Source organism: Mobula birostris, chromosome 3 (assembly GCF_030028105.1).
Source record: "Mobula birostris isolate sMobBir1 chromosome 3, sMobBir1.hap1, whole genome shotgun sequence".
NCBI classification, from domain to species: domain Eukaryota; kingdom Metazoa; phylum Chordata; class Chondrichthyes; order Myliobatiformes; family Myliobatidae; genus Mobula; species Mobula birostris.
In genome coordinates, this window is record NC_092372.1 from 232,727,739 (window position 1) to 232,749,930 (window position 22,192).

At 44.1% G+C, this 22,192-nt stretch overlaps 1 protein-coding gene across 18 annotated transcripts in view; it reads left to right on the forward strand.

Moving 5' to 3' along the window:
• Positions 1 to 22,192, forward strand: part of LOC140195654 (plectin-like) — a 435,007-nt gene that overhangs the window by 397,257 nt on the left and 15,558 nt on the right. For all 18 annotated transcript variants that reach the window (XM_072254355.1, XM_072254356.1, XM_072254359.1 and 15 more), the window contains one exon: positions 2,162 to 13,134. In XM_072254355.1, coding sequence (XP_072110456.1) covers positions 2,162 to 12,364 — 10,203 coding nt within the window. In that variant the 3' untranslated portion in view covers positions 12,365 to 13,134. The remainder of the gene's footprint in view (positions 1 to 2,161; positions 13,135 to 22,192) is intronic.

Consider the following 22,192-nt stretch of genomic DNA (forward strand, 5'->3'; position numbering starts at 1 on the left):
TCACTTTGCTGGAGGCTCAATGTTTAACACAGGCTTCCTAGTAGTGAGTGGAAGTTAGAGGAACAGATGTGTTGACAAATCACACAAAGCAGCAAGAATTAAGTATTATACAGAAGGAAACTTCAACTTACCCAGTATTAACTGAGATCAGCTTGATCTGAGAGACCAAGAGGGAGGCAAAATGTATCCAGAAGAGCCAATAGGTCGAGAGGTCAAGGCAGGAAATGAAGCCAAGCAGATTGTGGGAATGTCTGTGCACGAATATTTTCGGGATAGTGATAAGATGCTGTAAGTGTTAAAGTGGTTATAGCAAATCTAGAAATTGGGAGATGGATGATCTCAGTATAAAATAATGAGACCCAGTTAAAGCAGCTACTTACAGATTATCTGCACAAACATGGGAGTCTTGTGAGATCAGAGGATTCAGGCCAATATGGGCCTACTGTGGGAAAATGTGATTAGTATAGATTGGTAAAAAGGCTAGAAGGAACATAGTTGGCCAACATCGACTTCTCTAACTTCCCCTAATGCCCCACCTCCCCCTCGTACCCCATCTGTTACTTATTTATACACACATTCTTTCTCTCACTCTCCTTTTTCTCCCTCTGTCCCTCTGAATATAACCCTTGCCCATCCTCTGGGTCCCCCCCCCCCCCCGTCTTTCTTCCTGGACCTCCTGTCCCATGATCCTCTCGTATCCCTTTTGCCTATCACCTGTCCAGCTCTTGGCTCCATCCCTCCCCCTCCTGTCTTCTCCTATCATTTTGGATCTCCCCCTCCCCCTCCAACTTTCAAATCCCTTACTCACTCTTCCTTCAGTTAGTCCTGACGAAGGGTCTCGGCCTGAAACGTCGACTGCATCTCTTCCTAGAGATGCTGCCTGGCCTGCTGCGTTCACCAGCAACTTTTATGTGTGTTAGTTGGCCAAAGGACTTGTTTCTGTGTGGTACACCTCTACAAAACATGAACTGCTTCTTTAACGGTGAATGGTATGTGCAGGGAAGGCTGGAATATGAAGGGACATCAAGGGTTTGATTAAAAACTTAAAAGGAAGTGTGGGAGATATCAACTATGGAAAAATTCAAGAATGATAGTACCTTGTACATGAATTAATGTACAGGTCTGTTCTCCACATCTAATAAAGAATATTCTTGCTATGTTGGGTTTGTTCTGTGAGGCAACTAAAATATTAGCCTTAAACCAAGAGAGTTTATGCCTTGGTAGCATTAAGGCCTGCCCTCTGAAGCATTTAGGCCTGCCCTCAATAGTGTTTAACCCTGCTCTTGGCACCTTTTAGGCCTGCCCTCAGTAGCATTTAAGCCTCCCTGTGAAGTGTTTAAAAGAATGAGAGCTGATCTCATTGAACTGTGTAAGGTGTGTACAGTCTGGCTGCAGTAGTGATGTTTCACCAGCTGATATGTCTAGAACTGGGTCAGTCTCAAATTAGGGCTCAGCTATTCAGGACAGAAATTAGGAGAATTCAAACCAGAGAGGCCAGTAATTACAAAGGTATTTCAGAGGAACAAGCAAGGAGTGGGAGGGACTTGGTCCAGGTTCTGGCAGATGGAACCAGTTTGGTTCATCATCATGGTCAGCATAAACATGGTGAGATGAAGGATCTATTCCTGTTTTGTGTCTATGAATTCTCTACCAAAGAGGGCTGCTATAATTCAATTGCTCAGTACCTTCAAGACAAAGATCAATAAAGGTTTATAGATGAAGGTATTTGAAGAATATCAGGTTAATGTAGAAAAGTACAGCTTAGTTTAAGGATCAGACATGATCTTGAAGAATGTTAGAGTAGGTACAAGGGATCACTGAATACTCCTGTTTCATGTTCTTAAAGAGTCATAGAAACATAGAAACAGAAAAACTACAGCACGATACAGGCTAGGGTTACCCATTGCCCTCTATTTTTCTAAAAAATAGGGGGCAATGGATAACCCTAGGTAATATAGAGTTATACAGCACAGAAGCAGGCCCAACTAGTCTGTGCTTAGCAAGATGCCTGTCCCAGTTAGTCCCATTTGCCAGTATTTGGCCCTTAACCTCCTAAATCTTTCAAAGCTTCTCCAATCCATGTAACTGGAGTTGTTGGTTAACGCTGGATCACTGCTGGATGTTTTGTCATTGATTAATTTCTTGCTTTTGGCTATTACAGATGGAGGCAGGAAAAAAGAAAGAAATCGTCCAGACAACTCAGGCCCTTCAACAAACCTTCTTGACTGAGAAGGAGGTGTTAATCAAAAAAGAAAAGATGATTGAAGCTGAGAAGGAGAAGTTAGAACGGCTGTATGAAGATGAGCTGGAGAAATCAAAGTCTCTGAAGGGCGAACAAATGAAGGAAATGAAGAGACTGGAGGAAGATAAAGTCCACCTTCAGGCCAGTATGGAAGAAGCCCTGAGGAAACAGCAAGAGGCTGAAAAGCAAGTCCACGAGAAGCAGAGAGAACTTCAGGAAATGGAAAAGAGGAGACTGGAGAAGGAGAAACAGCTAGCTGATGAGAATCAGGCTCTGAGAGAAAAGCTGGAGCAACTGAAAGCTCAGAAGCTTGAAGCTGTTGCCAAAGACACAGCAATGGTGCGAGCCCCACTTGGGGCGATTTCAAATGGTAGAGATGTGGTGGACTCCGTCTCAGAGAGTTCCAGGGCCGAGCTCACTTTCAGTGGCCTTCGGCAGCCAGTGCCAGCTGCTCGGTTACAGCAGGCTGGCATTCTCAGCAAGAAGCAGCTAGACAAACTGAAGAAAGGCTCAGTCACGGTACAGGAGCTCTCACAAAAGGAGAGTGTTCAGGACTACCTTGAGGGAAAGAGCTGTGTTGCAGGACTGATCATTGAACCTTCAAAGGAGAAAATGAGCATTTACCATGCAATGAAAAAGAATCAATTAAAGCCCACAACAGCCACAGTATTACTTGAGGCTCAGGCGGCAACAGGCTTCATTATTGACCCAATAAAAAACAGGAAGCTGCCTGTAAACGAGGCAATCAGGGAAGGGCTGGTGGGTCCAGAGCTCCAGGAGAAACTACTTTCTGCAGAGAGGGCCGTGACTGGTTACAGGGATCCCTACACAGGCAACCAAATCTCATTGTTTGAAGCAATGCAAAAGGACTTGATCTCTTCAAGCTATGCAATCCGCTTGCTGCAGGCACAAGTTGCCACCGGTGGTATCATTGACCCAGTCAATAGCCACCGCCTTCCCCTGACCCAGGCCTGTAAACAGGGTGTATTTAATGAGGACATGAACGAGATAGTTTCAGGTGATAGTGATGATGCCAAGGCATTCTTTGACCCGAACACACAGGAGAACATAACGTACATTCAGCTGCTGGACAGATGTCTGAAGGATCCAGAATCTGGCCTTTGCCTCTTACCATTGACCAAGGCAGCAGAAACAAGAAAGGGAGGGTATACTATGGAACAGATACAGGACATCTTCAACACAGCCATTGTGTCTGTGCCATATGGGATCTATTCGGGGAAAACCATCACTATTTGGGAATTGATCAATTCTGAGTACTTCACAGAAGATCAACGTCGAGATCTAATCCGACAATACAGGTCAGGAAAAGTCACCATTGAACATATCATTAAATTCATCATCACCACCATCGATGAAACTGAGACTAAGAAGCAGCTCCTCTTCACTGGGCTCAGGAACAAGGTTCCAGCCAGCGAGTTGTTGGAATCAAAAGTCATTGACAAGAAGACATTTGATGAACTGGAGAGAGGGAAGGTAACACCAGAAGATGTGAGCATGTTGGAGTCAGTGAGGAAATATCTTCAGGGCTCAGACAGTATTGCTGGAGTGTTTGTGGAGCCTACTCAAGAAAAAATGAGTTTCTACCAAGCAATAAAGAAGAATCTGTTGAGACCAAAGACAGCAGAGATCTTATTGGAAGCTCAGGCAGCGACAGGGTTCCTCATTGACCCCGTGAAGAATCTAGTCCTCACCGTTGATGATGCAGTGAAGGAAGCGCTTGTTGGACCGGAGCTCCATGAGAAGCTTCTTGCCGCAGAGAAAGCAGTAACAGGGTACAGTGACCCCTACACTGGGCACAAGATCTCCTTATTTGAAGCAATGAGAAAGGAGCTTGTTCCCAAAGAATATGGAATGCAGCTCTTGCAGGCACAGGTGGCATCTGGTGGCATCATTGATCCCACAACCAGCCACCGGCTGCCAGCTGATGTGGCCTACCAGCGGGGAATGTTTGATGAGGACATGAACAGGATTGTGTCCACTCCGAGCGATGATACAAGAGGCTTCATTGAACCAAATACAGATGAACGAGTCACCTACCAGCAGCTGAAGGAGAAGTGCAGGAAGGACCCTCAGACATCACTTTGTCTGTTACCTCTGACAGAAGAAGCAATGAAGCGAGTGGATGTCCACCCTGAGGAGGTAACCAAGGACATTTTCCAAAAGGCTGTAGTGAGTGTCCCATCTGGGAGGTTCTCTGGAAAAACCATTACCATTTGGGAATTGATCAATTCAGAATATCTCACCGAAGATCAAAGGCAAGATTTAATCTGGCAATACAGGTCAGGAAAAGTCACCATTGAACATATCATTAAATTCATCATCACCACCATCGATGAAATTGAGACCAAGAAGCAGCTCCTCTTCACTGGGCTCAGGGACAAAGTTCCAGCCAGCGAGTTGTTGGAATCAAAGATCATTGACAGAAAGACCTTTAGTGAACTGGAGAAAGGGAAAGTAACACCAGAAGATGTGAGTAAATTGGAGTCGGTGAGGAAGTACCTTCAGAGCTCAGACAGTATCGCTGGAGTGTTTGTAGAGCCCACCAAAGAGAAGATGAACTTCTATCAAGCAATGAAGAAGAATCTGCTGAGACCAAGGCTAGCGGAGATCTTACTGGAAGCTCAGGCAGGGACAGGTTTCCTCATTGACCCTGTGAAGAATCGCGCACTCACCGTCGATGATGCAGTGAAGGATGGCCTCATTGGACCAGAACTCCATGAGAAACTTCTGGCTGCAGAGAAAGCAGTAATGGGATATACTGACCCCTATACTGGGCGCAAGATTTCCTTATTTGAAGCAATGAGAAAGGAACTTGTTCCCAAAGAACATGCAATGCAGCTCCTGCAGGCACAGGTGGCATCTGGTGGCATCATTGATCCCAGAACCAGCCATCGGCTGCCAGTTGATGTGGCCTACAAGCGAGGAATGTTTGATGAGGACACGAACACGTTTCTGTCCACTCCGAGTGATGTGACGAGAGGTTTCTATGACCCAAACGTAGACGAACGGGTCACCTATCAGCAGCTGAAGGAGAAGTGCAGAAAGGACGACACTTCTGGTCTGCTTTTGCTTCCCTTGAGTGAAAAAGCAGTAACATCCAAAACTGTCTATGATGAAGAGCAGACAAGAGATACTTTTGGCAAGACAACAGTATCTGTTCCAGCTGGCATTTTCTCTGGAAAAACCATCAGCATCTTGGAGCTGATTAACTCAGAGTATTTTACAGAGGAACAAAGGAAGGATTTGATCCGACAGTATAGGTCAGGGAAGGTCACTGTAGAGAAGATTATCAAAATTGTTATCACGGTGATTGAAGAGAAAGAAGCAAAGAAAAAACCACTTCTCCTCTTCACTGGGCTCAGGAACAAGGTTCCAGCCAGTGAATTGTTGGAATCAAAGATCATTGACAAGAAAACTTTTGATGATCTGGAGAGAGGGAAGGTAACACCAGAAAATGTGAGCAAGTTGGAGTCGGTGAGCAAATATCTTCGGGGCTCAGACAGTATTGCTGGTGTGTTTGTAGAGCCCACCCAAGAGAAAATGAGTTTCTATCAAGCAATGAAAAACAATTTGTTGAGACCAAGGATAGCAGAGATCTTACTGGAAGCTCAGGCAGCGGCGGGATTTCTCATTGATCCTGTGAAGAATCTCACCCTCACTGTTGATGACGCAGTGAAGGAAGGTCTTGTTGGGCCAGAGCTCCATGAAAAGCTTCTTGCTGCTGAAAAAGCAGTAATGGGATACAGTGACCCCTACACTGGGTGTAAGATCTCCTTATTTGAAGCAATGAGAAAGGAACTTGTTCCCAAAGAATATGGAATGCAGCTCTTGCAGGCACAGGTGGCATCTGGTGGCCTCATTGATCCCACAACCAGTCACCGGCTGCCAGCTGATGTGGCCTACCAGCGGGGAATGTTTGATGAGGACATGAGCAGGATTATGTCCACTCCGAGTGATGATACAAGAGGCTTCATTGAACCAAATACAGATGAACGAGTCACCTACCAACAACTGAAAGAGAAGTGCAGGAAGGACCCTCAGACATCACTTTGTCTGTTACCTCTGACAGAAGAAGGAATGAAGCGAGTGGATGTCCACCCTGAGGAGGTAACCAAGGACATTTTCCAAAAGGCTGTAGTGAGTGTCCCATCTGGGAGGTTCTCTGGAAAAACCATCACCATTTGGGAATTGATCAATTCAGAATATCTCACCGAAGATCAAAGGCAAGATTTAATCTGGCAATACAGGTCAGGAAAAGTCACCATTGAACATATCATTAAATTCATCATCACCACCATCGATGAAACTGAGACCAAGAAGCAGCTCCTCTTCACTGGGCTCAGGGACAAAGTTCCAGCCAGCGAGTTGTTGGAATCAAAGATCATTGACAAAAAGACCTTTAGTGAACTGGAGAAAGGGAAAGTAACACCAGAAGATGTGAGTAAATTGGAGTCGGTGAGGAAGTACCTTCAGAGCTCGGACAGTATCGCTGGAGTGTTTGTAGAGCCCACCAAGGAGAAGATGAGCTTCTACCAAGCAATGAAGAAGAATCTGTTGAGACCAAGGATAGCGGAGATCTTACTGGAAGCTCAGGCAGGGACAGGTTTCCTCATTGACCCTGTGAAGAATCGCACACTGACCGTCGATGATGCAGTGAAGGATGGCCTCATTGGACCAGAACTCCACGAGAAACTTCTGGCTGCAGAGAAAGCAGTAATGGGATATACTGACCCCTACACTGGGCGCAAGATTTCCTTATTTGAAGCAATGAGAAAGGAACTTGTTCCCAAAGAACATGCAATGCAGCTCCTGCAGGCACAGGTGGCCTCTGGTGGCATCATTGATCCCAGAACCAGCCATCGGCTGCCAGTTGATGTGGCCTACAAGCGAGGAATGTTTGATGAGGACACGAACACGTTTCTGTCCACTCCGAGTGATGTGACGAGAGGTTTCTATGACCCAAATGTAGACGAACGGGTCACCTATCAGCAGCTGAAGGAGAAGTGCAGAAAGGACGACACTTCTGGTCTGCTTTTGCTTCCCTTGAGTGAAAAAGCAGTAACATCCAAAACTGTCTATGATGAAGAGCAGACAAGAGATACCTTTGGCAAGACAACAGTATCTGTTCCAGCGGGCATTTTCTCTGGGAAAACCGTCAGCATCTTAGAGCTGATTAACTCAGAGTATTTTACAGAGGAACAAAGGAAGGATTTGATCCGACAGTATAGGTCAGGGAAGGTCACAATAGAGAAGATTATCAAAATTATTATCACGGTGATTGAAGAGAAAGAAGCCAAGAAAGAACCACTTCTCCTCTTCACTGGTCTAAGGGACAAGGTTCCAGCCAGCGAATTGTTGGAATCAAAGATCATTGACAAGAAAACATTTGATGAACTGGAGAGAGGGAAGGTAACACCAGAAAGTGTGAGCAAGTTGGAGTCGGTGAGCAAATATCTTCAGGGCTCAGACGGTATTGCTGGTGTGTTTGTAGAGCCCACCCAAGAGAAAATGAGTTTCTACCGAGCAATGAAAAATAATCTGTTGAGACCAAGGATAGCAGAGATCTTACTGGAAGCTCAGGCAGCGACAGGATTCCTTGTTGACCCTGTGAAGAATCTCACCCTCACTGTTGATGACGCAGTGAAGGAAGGTCTTGTTGGGCCAGAGGTCCATGAAAAGCTTCTGGCTGCGGAGAAAGCAGTAACAGGATACAGCGACCCCTACACTGGGCGCAAGATCTCCTTATATGAAGCAATGAGAAAGGACCTTATACCCAAAGAACATGCAATGCAGCTCTTGCAGGCACAGGTGGCATCTGGTGGCATCATTGATCCCAGAACCAGCCATCGGCTGCCAGCTGATGTGGCCTACCAGCGGGGCCTGTTTGATGAGGACATGAACAGATTGGTGTCCACTCCGAGTGATGATACAAGAGGCTTCATTGAACCAAATACAGATGAACGAGTCACCTACCAGCAGCTGAAGGAGAAGTGCAGAAAGGACCCTCAGACATCACTTTGTCTGTTACCTCTGACAGAAGAAGCAGTGAAGCGAGTGGATGTCCACCCTGAGGAGGTAACCAAGGACGTTTTCCAAAAGGCTGTGGTGAGTGTCCCATCTGGAAAGTTCTCTGGAAAAAATGTTACCATTTGGGAATTGATCAATTCGGAGTATTTCACTGAAGATCAACGCCGAGATTTAATCCGGCAGTATAGGTCAGGCAAAGTAACTATAGAGAGAATTATTACAATTGTTGTAACAATTATTGAAGAACGTGAGGTGAAGAAAAAGCCACAAATTACATTTGCTGGGCTGAGGAATAAGGTTCCAGCCAGCGAGTTGATGGAGTCAAAGATCATTGACAGAAAGACCTTTGATGAACTGGAGAAAGGAAATGTAACACCAGAAGATGTGAGCAAGTTGAAGTCGGTAAAGAAATACCTTCAGGGCTCGGATAGTATTGCTGGAGTATTTATAGAGCCCACCCAAGAGAAGATGAGTTTCTACCAAGCAATGAAGAAGAATTTGTTGTGTAAATCCACTGCAGAAGCTTTATTAGAAGCTCAAGCAGCAACAGGATTCCTCGTTGATCCTGTGAACAATCTCACCCTGACCGTCGATGATGCAGTGAAGAATGGTCTTGTTGGACCGGAACTCCACGAGAAGCTTCTGGCTGCAGAGAAAGCAGTAACGGGATACACAAACCCCTACACTGGGCATAAGATCTCCTTATTTGAAGCAATGAGGAAGGGCCTTATACCCAAAGACCATGCAATGCAGCTCCTGCAGGCACAGGTGGCTTCTGGTGGCATCATTGATCCTACAACCAGCCATCGGCTGCCAGCTGATGTGGCCTACATGCGAGGAATGTTTGATGAGGGCATGAACCAGAGGTTCCTTAATGCTCATGAAAACACCAAGAGATATATTGATCCCAACACAAAGGAAGATGTCACTTACCAACAGTTGAAGAGCAAGTGTATTTTAGATCCAGAAACAGGTCTGTGCCTCTTGCCCATGACTGAGACAGAGAAGCCAAGTGTGGTTGAAAGCAAAATCTATAATGAGACAGAAATGCAACAGGAGTTTGAGAGAACAAAAGTAGAAATTCCTTCAGGGTCTTTGGGTGGAAAGTCTATGTCAGTTTGGGAGATCTTACAATCTGAGTACATCTCAGAAGAAGAGAGGAACAGACTAACAAAGGAATTTCAGATGGGAAGGCTAACACGTGAGCGTCTCATTTTAATCATCATTGAGATTGTTGAGCAAGTGGAAATTCGACAGGGAGGTGAATTGATCACCTTCAACTGCTTCCGAGGCAAGGTCAGTGCCGATCATCTCTATGCCTCAGGAATTATTGATCTGGAAATGCTCACGAAACTGAAGGAGAAGCAGCTGACCATACAGCAGGTGTGTGAAATGGAGCGTGTGAGGAAGTTCCTGTTTGGCAGTGGTGCTGTCAGTGGGGTGTACAAGTCTGCAGAGAAGGAGGTGTCTAATCTGTATCAAGCAATGAAGAAAGACTGGATAAAACCAGAAGTGGCTCACTCCCTTCTCGAGGCTCAGGCTGCTACTGGCTTTATCCTTGATCCAGTGAGGAATAAGAGACTGACTGTGGATGAGGCTGTAAGGGAAGGTGTAGTGGGTCCTGAATTTCACGACAAGCTGCTGTCAGCAGAAAGAGCTGTCACCGGCTACCGAGACCCATACACTGGCAAGATCATCTCTCTATTTGAGGCTATGAAGAAAGGGCTTATTATAAAAGACTATGCTTTGAAGTTGCTTGATGCCCAGCTGGCGACAGGTGGAATCATTGACCCACAGTACAGCCATCATCTGCCTCTGGAGGTTGCCTTTCAACGTGGCTATCTGGACCGTGAAACCTACAACCTCCTCACTGACCCAACCACAGGCACACAAGGATTCCTTGACCCAAGCACCAATGAGGCATCAAGTTACACTCAACTCCTTGCAAAATGCAAAACTGATGAAAAGTCAGGCCACCGTCTGTTGAATCTGACAGACAGGAAAAGGTTAATATTTAAGGGTCTACGCAAGCAAATCACGATGGACCAACTCATAGAATCAAATATCATTGGAACTTCCTTAGCTCAAAAGCTAGAAGAAGGTGAGACCACAGTTGAAGAGGTTAGTGACAGTATCAAGAAATACCTAGAAGGCACAAGTTGTATTTCAGGTGTATTTGTTGAGGCCTCCAAGGAGAGGCTGTCTATTTACCAAGCTATGAAGAAAGGCATGATCAGACCTGGGACTGCCTTTGAGTTGTTGGAGGCCCAAGCAGCAACAGGTTACATGATAGACCCAATCAAAAATAGAAAATTAACTGTTGCTGATGCAGTCAAGATGGGAGTGGTGGGACCAGAATTTAAAGACAAGCTTCTGTCAGCCGAACGTGCTGTCACTGGCTACAGAGACCCTTACTCAGGGAAATTGGTGTCTCTGTTCCAAGCTATGCAGAAAGGTTTGATTCTGAAAGACCACGGAATCCGTTTGCTGGAGTCGCAAATTGCCACAGGAGGCATTATTGACCCTGAACACAGCCATCGGCTCCCAGTGGAAGTGGCCTACAAGCGTGGACTGTTTGATGAGGAGATGAACAAGATATTGTTAGATCCAGGTGATGACACTAAAGGTTTCTTCGATCCAAACACGGAGGAAAATCTGACCTACTTGCAGCTGAAGGAGCGATGTATTGTGGATCCTGACACTGGACTTTGTCTATTGCCTTTGAAAGAGAAGAAGCGAGAGAGGAAAACATCCTCCAAGTCATCAGTCCGCAAGCGACGGGTAGTCATTGTAGATCCTGAAACTGGCAAAGAAATGTCTGTCTATGAAGCTTATCGCAAAGGACTGATTGATCATCAGACATACAGTGAACTGTCTGAGCAAGAGTGTGAATGGGAGGAAATAACCATATCTTCATCAGATGGAGTTGTAAAATCAATGATAACTGACAGGAGATCTGGAAGACAGTATGACATCGATGATGCTTTGGCCAAAGGTTTGATTGACCAAGGCTCTTTGGACCTGTATCGCTCAGGAGCTTTGTCCATAACTGAATTTGCTGATATGTTATCAGGAAACATGAGTGGATTCCGCTCAAGGTCTTCCTCAGTTGGATCTTCATCTTCATATACAAGCCAACAAGCAAGTCCAATGAGAAGCCATTTGGTTGCATGGAGTGACCCAACAGAGGAGACTGGTCCAGTTGCTGGCATCTTGGACACTGATACCCTTGAGAAAGTTTCCATTACAGAGGCAATGCACCGAAACCTAGTGGACAACATCACAGGGCAGCGTCTGCTTGAGGCTCAAGCATGCACTGGAGGAATCATTGATCCCAATACAGGAGAGAAGTATTCGGTCACAGAAGCTGTTGGCCAAAATCTTGTTGACAAAATTATGGTGGACAGGATCAATCTGGCTCAGAAGGCTTTCCATGGATTTGAGGATCCAAGAACCAAGACCAAGATGTCTGCTGCTCAGGCCTTGAAGAAAGGGTGGCTGTATTATGAAGCTGGTCAAAGATTCCTGGAGGTGCAGTACCTGACTGGAGGACTGATTGAACCAGATGTGCCTGGCCGGGTGTCCTTGGATGAAGCTTTACAGAAGGGAACCATTGATAGCCGCACTGTGCAAAAACTAAGAGATGTTGGGGCCTATGTAAAATACATAACTTGCCCGAAAACCAAACTGAAGATCTCTTACAAGGATGCGATGGATCGATCTATGATTGAGGAAGGTTCAGGTCTGCGTCTGTTGGAGGCCTCCGCACAGTCCACCAAAGGATACTACAGTCCCTATAATGTGAGTGGGACTGGCTCTTCTGCAGGCTCCCGATCAGGATCACGTACAGGCTCCAGGACAGGCTCCAGGCGGGGAAGCTTTGATGCGACAGGATCTGGTTACTCCATGTCCTTCTCTTCCTCCTCCTACACATCATCCAGCTATGGCCGGAGGCTGCCAGCCAGTGTCCCTGGAGGGAGGGGATTGAATCTTACTGTTCCTCAATCTCTCTCCAGCCCAGGGGGGAGCTCTGCTTTCCCTCAGGCCCTGCTGCAGGACATTGCGACGATGTAACATCACACCCCTACCCTTCCCTACCTTCTAAACAAAAAAACCTGCTCCACAACTAGCAAACACCTACCAATGGCCTCTGTTTTACTACAAGAATCAGAATCACTCTAATTGCTAAGAAATTTATTTTAATTTCCCATCATGTCAGTTCCTCTGAGTTTTATATAAATCTTGAAATTTGAAATGGATCAGATTGAATGTTCTGTATATGTTTGAACTGAAAGCGATCTATTTATGGAGACTTGATTTGATTCTGTTGGCCGCTCCCACTGGAAAGTCCTGTTGCTATTTGTAGAGCAGGGCAGATTAACCCCAAACTACAGCTGCCCCTCCCAGTGATGGCTGGGAGGATTGTAATCTCAATGAATGCACTGACTCACAGCGTGCCCAGCTATCTCTGCTTTCTATTACCAGACAAATGCTGCAAATATTAACTGAACTATAATAAAGGCTTGATGCTGTTAATCCAAATATTAATAAGGTGCGTCTTTTAAGTATCAAGCCGTGCACTCAGGCTGAGGTTGCACTCTGCGGGAAGAATTCTTGAGCTTTCTTCATCACATTTTTAACCATTGCACTGAATTGGCTGGAGTAACCATTTCTAGATGAGTGAATTCTGACTCCCTGTGTGAACCAGAACTGTCCATTAAGCCATAAAGACCAATCAGCCTGCCTGCCACTGAGCGTATCTCCTGCATCTCCCTGTCCACATGCAGAACGAGGAACGGTCTAGGCTGAGTTCTCCAGTTCCATACAAGATCAGAGCCCAGCAGGTGAGTAGAACTTCCTGAGAATGCTTTTACTGACAGTGACTTTTCTCTGTTTCTCGGCTGGTAGATACAAGACCATAAGTTATCGGAACAGAATTAGGCCATTCGGCCCATTGAGTCTGCTCTGCCATTTCATCAAGGTTGATCCAATTTTTCTCTCAGCTCCAATCTCCTATCCCCATATCCCTTCATGCCCTGACCAATCAAGAATCCATAAGCCTCTGCCTTAAATATACATACAGTCTTGGCTCCACAGCTGCCTGTGACAAAGAATTCCACAGATTCACCACTATCTGGCTAAAGAAATTTCTCATCATCTCCATTCTAAAAGGGCACCCCTCTATTCTGCGGCTCTGCCCTCTGGTTTTAGACTCCCCCGCCGTCGGAAACATCCTCTCCACACCCACTCTCTCACGGCCTTTCACTATTCGATAGGTTTCAATGAGGTCACCCCTCATTCTTCTGAATTCTCGTGAACATAGGCCCAAAGCCATCAAATGCTGTTCATATGACAAGCCATTCAATCCTGGAATTATTTTCATGAACCTCCTCTGAACCCTCTCCAGTTTCAGCACATCCTTTCTAAGATCTCACAATACGCCAACTGAGGCCTCACCAGTGCATTATGAAGTTTCAGTATTATATTCTTGCTTTTATATTCTAGCCATCTTGATAATTATTTATTCTGAGGTGGACAGTGTGACCGTGATGAATTTTTAGCTGTCCTGTGAGATTCTGTTTCAAAGCAGGTCCTGTGGAACTGATCACCTTGTATGGGGAAGAGACTCTGAGGAAGGGGAATGATTTCTGGGGAAGGGGCTCTCTATTTCTGGGGATTTTTTTGGGAAGGAGTTCTGGATTTCCTAAACTATATTAGGGAATGCTCTTCCCAGGAATGGGCCCTGGATTTCTGGAGAAGGGGATCTGGATTTACTAAACTACATTGAGGAGTGCTCTTCCTGGATGTCTGGGGAAGGGGCTTTGGATTTCCTAAATTACATTGAGGGCAACATTTCCAGCCAGCAAGTCTGGAGAGTAGAAGGAGGTCATGATGGAAATTGTGTCTGATAAATATATTGGAAATCACAGAATCAGAAATATTCACCATATAAACAAGTTCTGATAATGCTAACTGTGCTGCCCAACTACACTAATCCCATTTGACCCAATTCAGCCTGTATCACTCCTTTCCTATCCATGTACCTGTCTAAGTGCCTTTTAAATATTGTTAACGTACCTGCCTCAATCATTTTCTCTGAGAACTCATTCCATATATTGACCACCCTCCGGATGAAATAATTGCCCCTCGGGTTCCTGTTAAATTTCTCCCCTCTCACCTTAAACCTCTGGCCTCACGTTCTTAACTCCTCAACCTTGGGGGAAAAAGACAGTGCATTCACCCAATCTATGCACCTCATGGTTTTATACACCTTTATAAGATCAAGCCTCATGCCCTCTATTTCATGAGATTTCTAAGCAGTCCATGAACACTCCCTCACTATTCCTCTTTTGCTTTATTTATTTATTTATTTGTTTTAAATTATGGCTCCAAAACAATAAATTTCATGACATTAAAATCCTGATTCAAAATGTAAGGCCTCCCTTTCAATGCCACTTTGCTTTATAAGACTTGTAGCATTTGTTATTATGCTGAAAAGTGACAGAGCGGTGCATCATACATATAGTCCCTTCAGCCCCAGGACTCCATGCTGACTCCAGTGCCCACCCATCTAGGCTCAGTTATGGCCCATATCGCTTAAGTCCCTCCCCTCCTTGCATGAACCTATCCAAGTGCTTCCAAATGGCTAATTCTGAGAGCATAATTAGGCCATTTGGTCCATCAAGTCTGCTTCACTATTTCATCATGGCTGATCCATTTTACCTCTCAGCCCCAAGCGCCTGCCTTCTCCCTCTATCCCTTCATGCCCTGACCAATCAAGAATCTATCACCCTCTGCCTTAAGTATACATAAAACCTTGTCTTCAACAGGCAGCTGTGGCAACAAATTCAACAGGTTCACCACTAGCTGTCTAAAGAAATTCCTCCTCTTCTCCATTTCTGCAAAGGGTTGTGTCCCTTGGTCTGAGGCTTCCCCCACCATACTAAACATCCTCTCCACATCCACTCTTTTGAGGCCTTTCACCATTCAATAGGTTTCAGTTAGGTCACCCTTCATTCTTCTGAATTCCAGTGAATACAGGGCCAGAGCCATCAAATGTTCTTTATATGAAAGCCGTTCAATCCTGGAATCAAGTTCGTCAAACTCCTTTGAACCTTTTCCAGTGTCAGTACATCCTTTCAAAGATAGGGGGCCCAAAACTGCTCACAATACTCCAGTGAGGCCTCACCAGTGCTTTATAATGGTTCAACATTACATCTTTGTTTTTATATTCTAGTCCTCTTGAAATGTATGCTAACATTGCATTTGCCTTGCTCAGCAATGTCTCAACCTGCAAATTAACCTTTAAGGAATCCTGCACAAGGACTCAATTCCCCTTGCATCTCAGTGTTTTTGAATTTTTTTCTCTATTTTATTTCTTCTACCAAAGTGCATGACCATACAATTCCTGACACTGTATTCCATCTGCTACTCCTTTGCCCATTTTTTAGAAGTTGAGGCCTCAGCCTGAGTATTGTGAACAGTTTTGGGCTCCTCATCTTAGAAGAGGTGTGCTGGCATTGGAGAGGGTCCAGAGGAGGTTCACAAGGATGATTCCAGGAATGAAAGGGTGATCATATGAGGAACGTTCGATAGCTCTGGATCTACACTCGCTGGAATTTAAAAGGATGAGGGAGGATAGAATCATAGAAAAAGTACAGCACAATACAGGCCCTTTGGCCCACAATGCTGTGCCAAATATGTACATACTTTAGAAATTACCTAGGGTTACCCATAGTCCTGTATTTTTCTAAACTCCATGTACCTATCCAGGAGTCTCTTAAACGACCCTATCATATCCGCCTCCACCACCGTCACCGGCAGCCCATTCCACGCACTCACCGTTGATAGCTTCATATTTCCCCTTACTCCAATTAATGCTATGGTAAAGGAGATAGAATTGTGATCACTATCTCCAAAATGCACTCCCACTGAGAGATCTGACACCCGATCAGGTTCATTTCCCAATACCAAATCAAGTATAGCCTATCCTCTTGTGGGCTTATCTACATATTGTGTCAGGAAACCTTCCTAAAAACACCTAACAAACTCCACTCTGTCTAAACCCCTTGCTCTACGGAGATGCTAATCAATATTTGGGGTATTAATATTTCCCACCATGACAGCCCTGTTGTTATTATTATACCTTTCCAGAATCTGTTTCCCTATCTGCTCTCGATGATCCTGTTAATGTTGGGTGGTCTATGAAAAAGCACCCAGTAGAGTTATTGACCCCTTCCTGTTTCTAACCTCCACCCACAGAGACTCAATAGACAATCCCTCCATGACTTCCTCCTTTTCTGCAGCCGTGACATTGTCTCTGATCACAGTGCCACACCCCCACCTCTTGCCTCCCTCATGTCCTAAAGCCTGGCACTGTAAGTAACCATTGCTGCCCTGGGCCTTCCAAGTATCTGTAATGGCCACAACATCATAGCTCCAAGTACTGATCCACGCTCTAAGCTCATATGCTTTGTTCAATCTTCTTGCATTAAAACCTTATCTCATTCAAAAGGATCTCATTGAAACCTTTCGAATGTTGAAAGGGCTATACAGAGTAGATGTGGAAAGGATGTTTCCCATGGTGGGAGAGTCTAGGACAAGAGGGCACAGCCTCAGGATAGAGGGGCGTCCATTCAAAACAGAGATGCGGAGAAATTTCTTTCACCAGAATTCGTTGCCACATGCAGCTGTGGAGACCAGGTCATTGGGTGTATTTAAGGCAGAGATTAATAGGTTCTTGATTGGACATGGCATCAAAGGTTACGGGGAGAAGGCCGGGAAATGGGGTTAAGGAGGAGGGAAAAAAAGGATTGAATGGCGGAGCAAACTCTATGGGCCAAATAGAAACATAGAAAACCTAGAACACAATATAGGTCCTTCGGCTCACAACTTACCTTACCTTAGAACTACCTAGGCTTTACCCATAGCCCTCTATTTTTCTAAGCTCCATGTATCCATCCAGGAGTCTCTTAAAATACCCTATTGTTTCTGCCTCCACTGCCACTGCCGGCAGCCAACTCTATGCACACACCACTCTTTGCATAAAAAAACTTACCCCTGACATCTCCTCTGTATCTACTTCCAAGCACCTTAAAACTGTGCCCTCTTCGGCTAGCCATTTCAGCCCTGGGAAAAAGCCTCTGACTATCCACACAATCAATGCCTCTCATCATCTTATACATCTCTATCAGATCACCTCTCATCCTCTGTCGCTCCTAATGCGAGATGACCTAACCCAAATTCTGCTCCTATGTCTTATGGTCTCATGGTCTTATTTTCTTAATCTGTCTAAGTCCTTCTATAGCCTCACTGCTTCTTCATTACTACCTACCTTTGTATTGTCCGCAAATGTTGCAACAAAGACATCAATTCCATGGAAGATAGAAAATCTACAGCACATTACAGGCCCTTCAGCCCACAATGTTGTGCTGACCCTGTAACCTACTCTATATTGCTAACATCTTCACAGGTCAATATATTAACAAGGTATGAGCTAAGAGTATCCGTTATATCCTTCTCTGCATAATTTATCATCCCACTATTATTCCTAATACCCTTACCTCCCACTTTGACTTTTCTTTAACTACTAAAGCATTGAAAAAATCTTTCGGGGTCAGTCTTAGCTCTATCAGGAATATCCTTCCCAAGCTGCCTTTTGGCAATCTGAATTTCCCTCTTGATAATAGCTCTCATATTTTCATCTGCCCTATAGTTAACAACATTGTTATTTTTGCTGTATTCTATATATTGCTGTCTTTTTTTTCAATAATTGTTTATTCATCCATGTAGTTGATCAATTGTTTTTATTGCTTCTCCCAAGTTAGATGTGAGTAATTCCTGCACTTCGGGTATTATCTCTTTAAATCAACCCCATTGTTCCTCAACTGACTCAACATCAGGCAGTTCCTTCCAGTTTATCTTCTGAAGCTTTGCCACAGCTGCACAAACTTTCCCTTTCTGAAATGGCTGCCACAAGAGGATACAGGTTTAAGGTGCTGGGGAGTAGGTACAGAGGAGATGTCAGGGGTAACCTTTTTACTCAGAGAGTGGTGAGTGCGTGGAATGGGCTGCTGGCAATGGTGGTGAAGGTGGATACGATAGGGTCTTTTAAGAGACTTTTGGATAAGTACACGGAGCTTAGAAAAATAGAGGGCTGTAGGTAAGCCTAGTAATTTCTAAGGTAGGGACATGTTCAGCACAACTCTGTGGGCCAAAGGACCTGTATTGTGCTGTAGGTTTTTTATGTTTTTCTATGAAATTCAGTTTAATGGCTTTGGTTTTTACTGATATACTCTCCCAAAAAACATTGCCTCTTGTCAATTAGCCAATGTTCTATCCATGCCAGCATCTTTCCTATAATACCATGGTCTCTTAAATTGTTAAGCAGCCTCATGTGTGGCACCTTGTTAAAGGTCTTCTGAAAATCCAAGTGCACAAAATCCATCCCTTCTCCTTTGTCTATCTTGCTTCTTATTTAGAGTCATAGAAACTGCAGCATAGCGGGGTTGGTACTTTCAGAGGAGGCTTGGGGGAAAATCTGCAGCTTTCAATGGTCCTCGACTAATTCTTTGACTTGGAGAGAACATTGTTGGAAAAACATTATACTTCAAGACCCCATATCAGGAAAAATATAAAGATACAAACGTGACGTGTTGGAGAAGGTGTGGCTCCAAGGAGGCAAATCATTTTCATATTTTCTAGGATTGCCCTAAATTAAGTCTATATTGGGAAGGTATTCATAGAACATTAGTTAAGGTACTTAGATCCCAGATACCTCTGAACTTTGAGACGCTCTATTTGGGGCATGTATTGTTTCTTGAACAGAAGGAAGATATAAAGTTGCTGCAGGCCCTCTTAGCAGCAAGTAAGAAATCAATCACTAGAAAGTGGCTAAATCCAATACCACCTACATTAGAAGATTGGCACGAAATTATCTTGGAAATATTTAAAATGGAAAAGTTGACTTACTCCCTGAGAATTCAAAAAGAAAAATTTTATCAAATCTGGAATAAATGGATTGAATATATAACCCCAATGCGAGCAGACTTTAGATGACTCTCCTAATGATTTATACTGCTCTTCTCATCAACACAGTAATATTGCTAACGTAAGCACTCCTAGTCTAAATGTCTTTTTTTTTTGTTTTCTTTTGGAAAATAGAGAACTAACACAAGTAAAGGGAAAGATTTGGGAAAGGGATAAAAAATGAAAAAATTAAGTAAGTAAGTACATAGGGATTGGATAATTATGCCTGCGGGCAGGAGCAAGCATGAACAAATTAGGATATAAACACCTACAATGGTTGATATATAGGCTTATATACAACATTTTGGACCAGTGGAAATGGTCCAGAAGAGTTATATGGAAACTATTATTACCATTTTTCTTAACAACTAATACCATTACTTAGCCTAATAGATTAGAATTACCACAGTACATAATTATCTATTTGTGTCTAATTTCCTTTTATATCATCTCAATGTGTACTTAATGTATAAATAATTATAGTTTTATACATATAAAATAATGGATAAGGTTATATGTGTGAAAAAAGTACATGATATTTGTGAATTCCTTATCCAAATAAAAATAAAATTTAAAAAAAAAGAAACTGCAGCATAGAAGCAAGCCTTTTGGCCCATCTAGTCCATGCTGAAACCATTTAAACTGCTTACTCCCATTGACCTGCACTGGGACCATGACCCTACTATCCATGTACCTATCCAAACTTCTCTTGAACCTTCAAATTGAGCTCGCATGGACCACTTGTGTTGGCAGCTCATTCCACACTCTCATGACCCTCTGAGTGAAGAAGTTTCTCCTCATGTTCCCCTTAAAGACCATAAGACATTGGAGCAGAATTAGGCCATTTGCCCATCAAGTCTGCTCAGCCCCACTCTCTGGTCTTCTCCCCGTAACCTTTGATGCCATGTCCGATCAAGAACCTTTCAAGCTTTGCATTAAATACACCCAACGACCTGGGCTCCACAGCTACCTGTGGTAATAAATTCCACAAACTCACCACCCTTGGCTGTAGCAAATTTCTCTGCACCTGTGTTTTAAATGGACCCCCCTCTGTCCTAGGGCTGTGCCGTCTTGTCCTAGATTCCCCCACCATGGGAAACATTCTTTCCACATCTACTCTGTCCAGGCATTCAACATTTAAAATGTTTCAATGAGATCTCCCCTTATCCTTCTATATTCCAGTGAATACAGACCCACAGCCATCAAACATTCCTTGTATGATAACCCTTTCATTCTCGGAATCATCCTTGTGAACCTCCTCTGGACCTTGTCCAATGACAACTCATCTTTTCTTAGATGAAGAGCCCAAAGCTGTTTGCAATACCTAAACTGAGGCCTCACCAGTGCTTTATAAAGCCTCAGCATCACATCTCTGCTCTTGTATTTTAGACCTCTTGAAATGAATGCTAATATGGCATTTGCCTTCCTCACCACTGACTCAACCTGCAAGTTAATATTTAGGCTTGTTCACTTACCTGAAATATCATCTCTTACTGACTTAGCCATACCACAACCTACGCCTTCCTGCCTATTCTTTCGATACAAAGTAGATCCTTTGATGTTAAGCTAACAGCTATATCCTTTTTTCAGCCACGACTCAGTGATGCCTACAATCTCATACTGACCAATCTCTTTGCACCACAAATTCATCCACCTTATTTTGAATGCTACGCACATTTAAATACAGCACCTTCAGTCCTGTGTTCTTCACCATAGAACCATAGAAACTACAGCACAGAAACAGGCCTTTTGGCCCTTCTTGGCTGTGCCGAACCATTTTCTGCCTAGTCCCACTGACCTGCACACGAACCATATCCCTCCATACACCTCCCATCCATGTATCTGTCCAATTTATTCTTAAATGTTATAAAAGAACCTGCATTTACCACCTCATCTGGCAGCTCATTCCATACTCCCACCACTCTCTGTGTGAAGAAGCCCCCCCTAATGTTCCCTTTAAACTTTTCCCCCCTCACCCTTAACCCATATCCTCTAGTTTTTCTCTCCCCTTGCCTGAGTGGAAAAAGCCTGCTTGCATTCACTCTATCTATACCCATCATAATTTTATATACCTCTATCAAATCTCCCCTCATTCTTCTACGCTCCAGGGAATAAAGTCCTAATCTATTCAACCTTTCTCTGTAACTGTTTCTCAAGTCCCGGCAACATCCTTGTAAACCTTCTCTGCACTCTTTCAACCTTATTTATATCCTTCCTGTAACTTGGTGACCAAAACTGAACACAATACTCCAGATTCGGCCTCACCAATGCCTTATACAACCTCATCATAACATTCCAGCTCTTATACTCAATACCTTGATTAATAAAGGCCAATGTACCAAAAGCTCTCTTTACGACCCTATCTACCTGTGACGCCACTTAGGGAATTTTGTATCTGTATTCCCAGATCCCTCTGTTCTACTGCACTCCTCAGTGCCTTACCATTAACCCTGTATGTTCTACCTTGGTTTGTCCTTCCAACGTGCAATACCTCACACTTCTCTGTATTAAATTCCATCTGCCATTTTTCAGCCCATTTTTCCAGCTGGTTCAAGTCCCTCTGCAGGCCCTGAAAACCTTCCTCACTGTCTACTACACCTCCAATCTTTGTATCATCAGCAAATCTGCTGATCCAATTTACCACATTATCATCCAGATCATTGATATAGATGACAAATAACAATGGACCCAGCACTGATCCCTGTGGCACACCACTAGTCACAGGCCTCCACTCAGAGAAGCAATTCTCTACTACCACTCTTTGGCTTCTTCCATTGAGCCAATGTCTAATCCAATTTACCACCTCTCCATGTATACCTACGACTGAATTTTCCTAACTAACCTCCCACGCGGGACCTTGTCAAAGGCCTTACT